The 10,760-nt window shown below is 44.6% G+C and overlaps 1 protein-coding gene across 1 annotated transcript in view; it reads right to left on the bottom strand.

Annotated features, from left to right (window-relative positions):
- Positions 1–532: 532 nt before the first annotated feature.
- The window catches only part of LOC120041966 (alpha/beta hydrolase domain-containing protein 17C), a 50,980-nt gene continuing 40,752 nt past the window's right edge, over positions 533–10,760 (bottom strand). Inside the window, exon 3 of the mRNA XM_038986841.1 lies at positions 533–5,801. Within this exon, the coding sequence (XP_038842769.1) occupies positions 5,582–5,801 (220 nt within the window). The 3' untranslated portion in view covers positions 533–5,581. The remainder of the gene's footprint in view (positions 5,802–10,760) is intronic.

Here is a 10,760-nt window from a genome sequence, read left to right as displayed (position 1 = left end):
TAGGGAGTTTTTCCTAGCCACCGTGCTTCTACACCTGCATTGCTAGCTGTTTGGGGTTTTAGGCTGGGTTTCTGTACAGCACTTCGAGATATTAGCTGATGTACGAAGGGCTATATAAAATAAACTTGATTGATTGATTGAGACAATACATTTAAAAACAATAGAACATTGACAGGAACATCAGCACAGTAGAAGACGGAGACAATACGTTTAAAAACAATAGAACATTGACAGGAACATCAGCACCGTAGAAGACGGAGACAATACATTTAAAAACAATAGAACATTGACAGGAACATCAGCACAGTAGAAGACGGAGACAATACATTTAAAAACATTAGAACATTGACAGGAACATCAGCACAGTAGAAGACGGAGACAATACGTTTAAAAACAATAGAACATTGACAGGAACATCAGCACAGTAGAAGACGGAGACAATACGTTTAAAAACAATAGAACATTGACAGGAACATCAGCACAGTAGAAGATTGAGACAATACGTTTAAAAACAATAGAACAGACAAGTATATGTAATTCCATGCATTCTTTATTCCATTAAGCATTAAAACATCCACTGTGTTGCCAGAAAGCAACACAGCCAACATGAATGACAATCTGTAGCACGGCACATTTAAGGCTTTTTCTTTGTGAGTTTAACACTAAGAAACCTCTGTACCCACTAGTTTTTTTATGCATTAGATTTGCATACTGTGACTCCAGTGTTAAACTCAAGTAGGCTAGAATAGCCCTTAAATCAATGTTTTATATTATGTATAGAGGATATAGATACATTACATATGGTTCTGACAAACCAGCATTAGAGTGTAAATCTATCAACATTTACTGGAAAATAACATTGTAAAAATGTCAGTATCAAAACAATAAATGGGACTAAAGCAGTTTTTCGTTCTTTAAAAAGACAAGCAGAAAAAACTAGATGTTAAGTTAAAGGGCTCGTTGTGTCAAAACATAGGCCCCTTAGTAAGTTATGACGAGAAAACACTAGAATCTTTTATTCATCACACGAAAACCCAACCACGACCGCAAAATACAGCCATCACCCCACAGCAATACACTGTTCAGTCAAAACGTTAATCACAAGTTGCTATGCACATATCCTTCAATTTTACCTCCTCCTTCAAAAAGGACACTCCGTGAGCAGTGTAGTGTTTCTCTCTTCTTTTTTACAGCTGAGAACATTTGCAGAATACTTCCAACCCAGTGATTCCTCTGGCTTCTTCACTCGCTACACTCAAAATGTCCTTTATGAAAAGTTGTTTGCATGCAGTGTTTCTTCCAAAACGTAGTCTTGGTGACACTTGCAGAGTTCTTTGGAGTGAAACGAGATGGGGATCAGGGAAAGGGTCTGTTGGGGGGAATCCCCCTTACCCCCAAAGGGATACAGCCAGAATCTGCAAATGGTGGTGAGATGGCTCAAAAATCTCTCATCTACATGTGAAGACTCATTGAGATTGCATTAGGTGAAGTACCTTTTGATCAGTATTACCCCAAAACATATTTTCACAGTGATTGAGAAGATTCCTCCAAACGAACCGATAGCAGCAGTCAGTCCCCCTGCAGACCATGAGACTCACCAACTCAAGTCGACAGGAATGTTAGGGTGAAATGTCCACAGACTTAAGGCTTTATTTGTAGTGTTGAAATGAAAGGAAAGCAACCCAAAGCATTTACATTAAACTCAATCTTAATTCTGAACAGACGAACAAAATGGCTTCACGGAAAACTTCTGAAGAAAAACATGTACACTGGTGCCAAATCAACTCCTACGCCCAAGACATACCTCTAGATCTGAAATAAATGGATAGGTCTTAGCATTATGGTAAAAAATCCTCCGAACAGCAAGGCAGAAAAACATGAATACTGCTTAAATCTGCTCCTTTCAGATCTACACGGGTGTCTAGAGACAGTACTGGCTAGGGGTAGATCAGGTGTGTCTAGAGACAGTACTGGCTAGGGGTAGATCAGGTGTGTCTAGAGACAGTACTGGCTAGGGGTAGATCAGGTGTGTCTAGAGACAGTACTGGCTAAGGGTAGATCAGGTGTGTCTAGAGACAGTACTGGCTAGGGGTAGATCAGGTGTGTCTAGAGACAGTACTGGCTAGGGGCTGATCAGGTGTGTCTAGAGACAGTACTGGCTAGGGGTAGATCAGGTGTGTCTAGAGACAGTACTGGCTAGGGGTAGATCAGGTGTGTCTAGAGACAGTACTGGCTAGGGGTAGATCAGGTGTGTCTAGAGACAGTACTGGCTAGGGGTAGATCAGGTGTGTCTAGAGACAGTACTGGTTAGGGGCTGATCAGGTGTGTCTAGAGACAGTACTGGCTAGGGGCTGATCAGGTGTGTCTAGAGACAGTACTGGCTAGGGGCTGATCAGGTGTGTCTAGAGACAGTACTGGCTAGGGGTAGATCAGGTGTGTCTAGAGACAGTACTGGCTAGGGGCTGATCAGGTGTGTCTAGAGACAGTACTGGCTAGGGGCTGATCAGGTGTGTCTAGAGACAGTACTGGCTAGGGGCTGATCAGGTGTGTCTAGAGACAGTACTGGCTAGGGGCTGATCAGGTGTGTCTAGAGACAGTACTGGCTAGGGGTAGATCAGGTGTGTCTAGAGACAGTACTGGCTAGGGGTAGATCAGGTGTGTCTAGAGACAGTACTGGCTAGGGGTAGATCAGGTGTGTCTAGAGACAGTACTGGCTAAGGGTAGATCAGGTGTGTCTAGAGACAGTACTGGCTAGGGGTAGATCAGGTGTGTCTAGAGACAGTACTGGCTAGGGGTAGATCAGGTGTGTCTAGAGACAGTACTGGCTAGGGGCTGATCAGGTGTGTCTAGAGACAGTACTGGCTAGGGGTAGATCAGGTGTGTTTAGAGACAGTACTGGCTAGGGGTAGATCAGGTGTGTCTAGAGACAGTACTGGCTAGGGGTAGATCAGGTGTGTCTAGAGACAGTACTGGCTAGGGGTAGATCAGGTGTGTCTAGAGACAGTACTGGTTAGGGGCTGATCAGGTGTGTCTAGAGACAGTACTGGCTAGGGGCTGATCAGGTGTGTCTAGAGACAGTACTGGCTAGGGGCTGATCAGGTGTGTCTAGAGACAGTACTGGCTAGGGGCTGATCAGGTGTGTCTAGAGACAGTACTGGCTAGGGGTAGATCAGGTGTGTCTAGAGACAGTACTGGCTAGGGGTAGATCAGGTGTGTCTAGAGACAGTACTGGCTAGGGGTAGATCAGGTGTGTCTAGAGACAGTACTGGCTAGGGGTAGATCAGGTGTGTCTAGAGACAGTACTGGCTAGGGGTAGATCAGGTGTGTCTAGAGACAGTACTGGCTAGGGGCTGATCAGGTGTGTCTAGAGACAGTACTGGCTAGGGGCTGATCAGGTGTGTCTAGAGACAGTACTGGCTAGGGGTAGATCAGGTGTGTCTAGAGACAGTACTGGCTAGGGGCTGATCAGGTGTGTCTAGAGACAGTACTGGCTAGGGGTAGATCAGGTGTGTCTAGAGACAGTACTGGCTAGGGGTAGATCAGGTGTGTTTAGAGACAGTACTGGTTAGGGGCTGATCAGGTGTGTCTAGAGACAGTACTGGCTAGGGGCTGATCAGGTGTGTCTAGAGACAGTACTGGCTAGGGGTAGATCAGGTGTGTCTAGAGACAGTACTGGCTAGGGGTAGATCAGGTGTGTCTAGAGACAGTACTGGCTAGGGGCTGATCAGGTGTGTCTAGAGACAGTACTGGCTAGGGGCTGATCAGGTGTGTCTAGAGACAGTACTGGCTAGGGGTAGATCAGGTGTGTCTAGAGACAGTACTGGCTAGGGGTAGATCAGGTGTGTCTAGAGACAGTACTGGTTAGGGGCTGATCAGGTGTGTCTAGAGACAGTACTGGCTAGGGGTAGATCAGGTGTGTCTAGAGACAGTACTGGCTAGGGGTAGATCAGGTGTTGTCTAGAGACAGTACTGGCTAGGGGCTGATCAGGTGTGTCTAGAGACAGTACTGGCTAGGGGTAGATCAGGTGTGTCTAGAGACAGTACTGGCTAAGGGTAGATCAGGTGTGTCTAGAGACAGTACTGGCTAGGGGTAGATCAGGTGTGTCTAGAGACAGTACTGGTTAGGGGCTGATCAGGTGTGTCTAGAGACAGTACTGGCTAGGGGCTGATCAGGTGTGTCTAGAGACAGTACTGGCTAGGGGCTGATCAGGTGTGTCTAGAGACAGTACTGGCTAGGGGCTGATCAGGTGTGTCTAGAGACAGTACTGGCTAGGGGTAGATCAGGTGTGTCTAGAGACAGTACTGGCTAGGGGTAGATCAGGTGTGTCTAGAGACAGTACTGGTTAGGGGCTGATCAGGTGTGTCTAGAGACAGTACTGGCTAGGGGCTGATCAGGTGTGTCTAGAGACAGTACTGGCTAGGGGCTGATCAGGTGTGTCTAGAGACAGTACTGGCTAGGGGCTGATCAGGTGTGTCTAGAGACAGTACTGGCTAGGGGTAGATCAGGTGTGTCTAGAGACAGTACTGGCTAGGGGCTGATCAGGTGTGTCTAGAGACAGTACTGGCTAGGGGTTGATTTGGGATTCCGCATAGGGGTGTTCAAATCCAGGCCGCGAGGTCAGGGGCTGATTCAGTCCTGGGACACAGGTTCAATTACAGTACATTGTAGGTGTGTTTTTATTTGATACATGGTCAAGTGTCATCATTAGGGTCAGGTGGTGTCCGTCACTGGAAAACCCTAGTTGAGGAAAAACACCTGGCCCTACTTACCACATTACCTTCAGTTAACAAGAGCACTGTTACAGAGGTGAGACACCCATGGGTGAGCTGGGTAATGATGTTTTTCAACCACACGGTCACACACTGGCCTTGAAAACAAGATGGGAATGAGTTTCTCTGTGTAGTGAAACACATGGAATGTCAATAAGATAACAAAAAACCTACATCAGAACATACAGTATGATTACCTGAAAATATCTGCACAATAAAAGTGCATTCGTTTGAATTCACCCTGAATAAAATAAAAAAATAAAAAGACAAAACAATTTTTAACAAACACAAACAAGCAAGAACATTAATCATGTATCTGAGGTGCAAAACAGATTGTTCTTCATCAGGTAGAAAAGAATACAAAGTCAATCAATCATGAGCATAAAAGAGAGAAACAGATGAAATAGAGAACAAGATCGCAGAGGGAATTTATCACATCCCCACCGACAGAGAGAGAGACAGAGAGAAGGAGAATCAAATCGAGATCCAGATTGAAGAGCAAGTGCAAATAGTGAGCGGGCCCTATCTCCTTGGCAAAGAGACCTGGGACCTGTCCACATATGAGCGCCGGGGATGCCTTGGCCTGGCTCAGCTCAGCCTGACCTGGTTAAGCCCTGGGGGAAGCATCTCAACACTTCCTCCTCTCCAACATCTGCACCGATAAACAATACAAACCAACATGGTGGATTTCAGGTATCAAATGTCCACCAATTCACTTCTCTCTGCACAGATCAAGGAAAGAAAAAAGGAAGCCATTTTAGACTTGATACGCAGCCCCCCGCTAGGTTTTAGTGGAGGAGGCCAAGGGAGATCAGGATGTGGGCAGCTCGATGGAGATGAACTGCTTGAGTCGCTCCAAGTACTGGGCGTAGAGCTCGATGTCGTTGTGCCCAGCGCCCTCCACCCACAGGGGCTCCACAGCACGCGGGCAGCGCTCGTACATTGCCAGGCCGTGCGAGAAGTCGATCACCTCATCCTCCGTGCCGTGGATCACCAGCACCGGCGACGCCACCTTGGACACCTTGTCGATGCTGGGGGGAGAGAAGGGGTTACATTTTACCAATGCTTTAACAAAGCGAGAGCGCGAGCAGCAGAGCGAGAGCGCGAGCAGCAGAGCGAGAAAAGGGAGAGAAAGAGAGAAAAGGGAGAGAAAGAGAAAAAAGGGAGAGAGTGGGGAAGACAAACACATTAAGACAAATGGACCTCCTTGGGGGCATTAGTATGTATCCATCTGTCTTGTAGCAGTGCAGTAACAGCAGGGGTGGAGAGACTGACTCCACACAGCACGCTGCCAAACCATTAACTACACATCATACAGAGGGGGTGTGCGCACCTTATGTGCACTACATATGATATATATACACATATGATATATATATTAAAATAACATCAAATTGATCAGAAATACAGTGTAGACATTGTTAATGTTGTAAATGACTATTGTAGCTGGAAACGGTAGAATTATTATGGAATATCTACATAGGCATACAGAGGCCCATTATCAGAAACCATCACTCCTGTGTTCCAATGGTACGTTGTGATAGCTAATCCAAGTTTATCATTTTAAAAGGCTAATTGATCATTAGAAAACCCTTTTGCAATTATGTTAGCACAGCTTAAAACTGTTGTTCTGATTAAAGAAGCAATAAAACTGGCCTTCTTTAGACTAGTTGAGAATCTGGAGCATCAGCATTTGTGGGTTCGATTACAGGCTGAAAACGGCCAGAAACAAAGAACTTTTCTGAAACTCGTCAGTCTGTTCGTGTTCAGAGAAATGAAGGCTATTCCATGCGAGAAATTTCCAAGAAACTGAACATCTCGTACAATGCTGTGTACTACTCCCTTCACAGAAGGGTTCGGGCTAGGCCCCTTAGTTCCAGTGACGGGAAATCTTAACACTACAGCATACAATGACATTCTAGACAATTCTGTGCTTCCAACTTTGTGGCAACAGTTTGGGGAAGGCCCTCCCTGTTTCAGCATGACTGCGAGCCAAGCCTAATCGCCCAACATCAGAACCTGACCTCACTAATGCTCATGTCTGAATGGAAGCAAGTCCCCGCAGCAATGTTCCATCTAGTGAACAGCCTTCCCAGAAGAGTGGTGTTATAGCAGAAAAGGGGGGACCAACTCCATATTAATGCCCATGATTTTAGAATGAGATGTTTGACGAGCAGCTGTCCACATACTTTTTGGTATTAATGTATGTATGCATGTATACACACACACAAACTATGAGGTTGGAATAATACAGTAACATTGCGGACAATGCCCTTTTAGTGTAAGAGTTGGAGTTCTAACCTGACTGGTGACATCACCAGGCGAAAAATTAGTCTAAATATCAATGAGTCTTCCAAACCTCTTTCCCCAATTACAGGTCGTTTTCAGTTTTCCCCTCCCTTAAACACACTGACTGTGCTAGCAGAATTCTTGCTTCAGAAATTGTTCTTTGCCATGCTATTATTGACCATTTGAATTGAAAACAATCACAGCAAGGTACTTAATTGTTACCCAGAAATTATGTGATGTCTGCATTGTAGCTTTAAAGAAGGATCATCACATTCCAGGTGGAATAAGACTATAATCTCAAAGGGTTCAGAGACTAACAACAAAGGCACACTCACAGTCATGCATATATTGGCATTTATCTGGCCCTTTAAGGGGTTAGAGGACCTAAACCATGCCAGGATAATGCAGCCCACACCATACAGTGGCTTGTGAAAGTTCACACCCCCCTTTGGCATTTTTCCTATTTTGTTGCTTTACAACCTGGAATTAAAATAGATTTTCAGGAGTTTGTATCATTTGATTTACACAACATGCCTACCATTTTGAAGATGCTAAATATTTTATATTGTGAAACAAGAAATAAGACAAAAAAAACTGAAAACTTGAGCATGCATAACTATTCACCCCCCCAAAGTCAATACTTTGTAGAGCCACCTTTTGCAGTAATTACAGCTGCAAGTCTTTTGGGGTATGTCTCTATAAGCTTGGCACATCTAGCCACTGGGATTTTCGCCCATTCTTCAAGGCAAAACTGCTCCAGCTCCTTCAAGTTGGATGGGTTCCGCAATCTTTAAGTCATACCACAGATTCTCAATTGGATTGAGGTCTGGGCTTTGACTAGGCCTTTCCAAGACATTTAAATGTTTCCGCTTAAACCACTTGAGTGTTGCTTTAGCAGTATGCTTAGGGTCATTGTCCTGCTGGAAGGTGAACCTCTGTCCCAGTTTCAAATCTCTGGAAGACTGAAACGGGTTTCCCCTCAAGAATTTCACTGTATTTAGCGCCATCCATCATTCCTTCAATTCTGACCAATTTCCCAGTCCCTGCCGATGAAAAACATGGTGTTCTCGGGGTGATTGGTTTGTGCCAGACATAGCTTTTTCCTTGATGTCCAAAAAGCTAAATCTTTGTCTCATCTGACCAGAGTGCCTTCTTCCATATGTTTGGGGAGTCTCCCACACGCTATTTAGCGAACACCAAAAGTGTTTGCTTATTTTTTTCTTTAAGCAATGGCTTTTTTCTGGCCACTCTTCCGTAAAGTCCAGCTCTGTGGAGTATACGGCTTAAAGTGGTCCTATGGACAGATACTCCGGTCTCCGCTGTGGAACTCTGCAGCTCCTTCAGGGTTATCTTTGGTCTCTTTGTTGCCTCTTTGATTAATGCCCTCCTTGCCTGGTCTGTGAGTTCTGGTGGGTGGCCCTCTCTTGGCAAGTTTGTTGTGGTGCCATATTCTTTCAATTTTTTAATAATGGATATAATGGTGCTCCGTGGAATGTTCAAAGTTTAGGATATTTTTTTATAACCCAACCCTGAACTTTGTCCCTGACCTGTTTGGAGAGCTCCTTGGTCTTCATGGTGCCGCTTGCTTGGTGGTGCCCATTGCTTAGTGGTGTTGCAGACTCAGGGGCCTTTCAGAACAGGTGTATATATACACTGAGATCATGTGACACTTAGATTGCACACAGGTGGACTTTATTTAATTAATTATGCCAGTTATGAAGGTAATTGCTTGCAACAGGGGGCTTCATAGAAAAGGGGGTGAATACATATGCACGCACCACTTTTCTAGTTTTTATTTTATATAATTTTTTGAAACATGTTATTTTTTCCATTTCACTACACCAATTTGGACGATTTTGTGTATGTCCATGACATGAAATCCAAATAGAAATCAATTTAAATTACAGTGTAGAAAAGGCCCATGGAGTTGGTGGAAGAATCTTTTAATTCATGGCCACTTGCTCAGCTGGGCCAGGGGTGCTTTAATTAGGTCAGGTGGAAATATCCGACAGATCTCAACTCCATAATAGGAGGAAATCGCCATCGCCCGATCTCACCATTTTCTCTTCCTTAAGAGCATAAATGACTCAAGGATGATTCCTATTGACTTCTTAATGAACTGGATTGTTGAATTTCCTAATTATGTTAATAATGAATGATTGTTATGACTTGATCTTTGTGATTATGAATTTGATTGGATACATGTTATGAATTTGATTGGATACATGTTATTCTGTTTCCTTTGTTATGCAGCAGACTACTCAGTAAGTATAGCACTTTATGGTTAAAGGAATTCCTGCCTCAGTCTCATCCATTCCTGTCACCTGACCCGTGATCACCTGTTCACCTTCACTGTCAGTCATCCTACTTGTCCAGCTACCCACACAGATTCCACTAATCTTTCATACAGGTTGTAATGCAACAAAATAGGAAAAATGCCAAGGGGGATGAATACTTTTGCAAGGCACTGTAACAGAGACCCTCTAAGGGGATGAGAGGTCCTAAACCATGCCAGGATAATGCACTCCACACCATAACCGAGACCACAGAACCCTCATTTACTCAAGTGTTTCCATTATTTTGGCAGTTACCTGTAGGCCTCTATAGCAGTCCTCTACAGCAGTACCAGCTTAGGAGAGCCACTTGCAGATTCAACTTCAGCCCGCTCTCCACCCCCCCCCCCCTTCTGCTTGCTCTCCACCCCCCCTCTTCTGCCCGCTGTCCCACAGTTCTCATGGCTGATAACAGTTTGATGCCATTGTTCCACAGGTGTCAGGGCTGAGGGTTGATAACAGTTTGATGCTATCTGTTCCTCCCACCTGCACCAAATGTACAGTATTTCTCATCCTAATAGCTTGTTCTCCATCTGATAACCAAGACTTATTTTCTAGTTTTCCGACCCTTTACAATAAAGCAGCACATTACAGGAAGTAGCTGCTCATGGAATATGACTAGGGGACACACAATACAAACCCTATGGATAATACAGGCATCTGATAGAGGCCAGAGACCGAGACCTGGGAGTCCTATTTTTCCACTAGGTCTGTGAGCCCAGCCGCCATCCTTTCATAGCTAGCTAGCATGGCAAGTTACTACCTACCTACGTACCTACCGCTGCACCTTAACATTCCCTCATTCGCCGATGTTCTCCACCTTAACAGCACTATCAACAAAAGGCAACAACTACATGGACGGAACAGTGACTCACACATCACGAGAGGATTTGTTGTAAAGAAAACCAATGCACTCGGAGACTTTCAACCAGCGGTTTTCAGTTGCGGCTGAACAGTTTGTTTGTGTGTTTAACTCTGCCTGTAAACACGCTGGATGATTCAGAATCCATTGAAGAGCTTGAACGATTCATTTACGAAAGATACTTACGAACTCAAAGAAACATGTCGCTGGTTTCGGAGGATTCAAGCATTGTTAAGGACAACCAACACAATCAACAAAACAAACTAAAACCAGGTTGGCCAATAGGTATCAACGATGGAACCAAACCATCCCCTGTGGCGAGTGGGGAGTGGTTTACTGATATGGATGTTGACTTGTTAAAATCCATCAATGAAAGGCTTGCCAAACTTCATATCTTGGATATATTACGAGAGGACATCAATGCATTATGTGCCAGTCTAGAATTCAGCCAACGTCAGATTGATGATCTAAGGAAAGAGAACACGGCGCTGAAAGGTACTGTAGAC

This window comes from Salvelinus namaycush, unplaced genomic scaffold (assembly GCF_016432855.1).
Source record: "Salvelinus namaycush isolate Seneca unplaced genomic scaffold, SaNama_1.0 Scaffold596, whole genome shotgun sequence".
Classification (NCBI taxonomy): Eukaryota; Metazoa; Chordata; class Actinopteri; order Salmoniformes; family Salmonidae; genus Salvelinus; species Salvelinus namaycush.
Note: the sequence above shows the minus strand (reverse complement) of the source record. Positions and strands in the feature narration are given on the sequence as shown.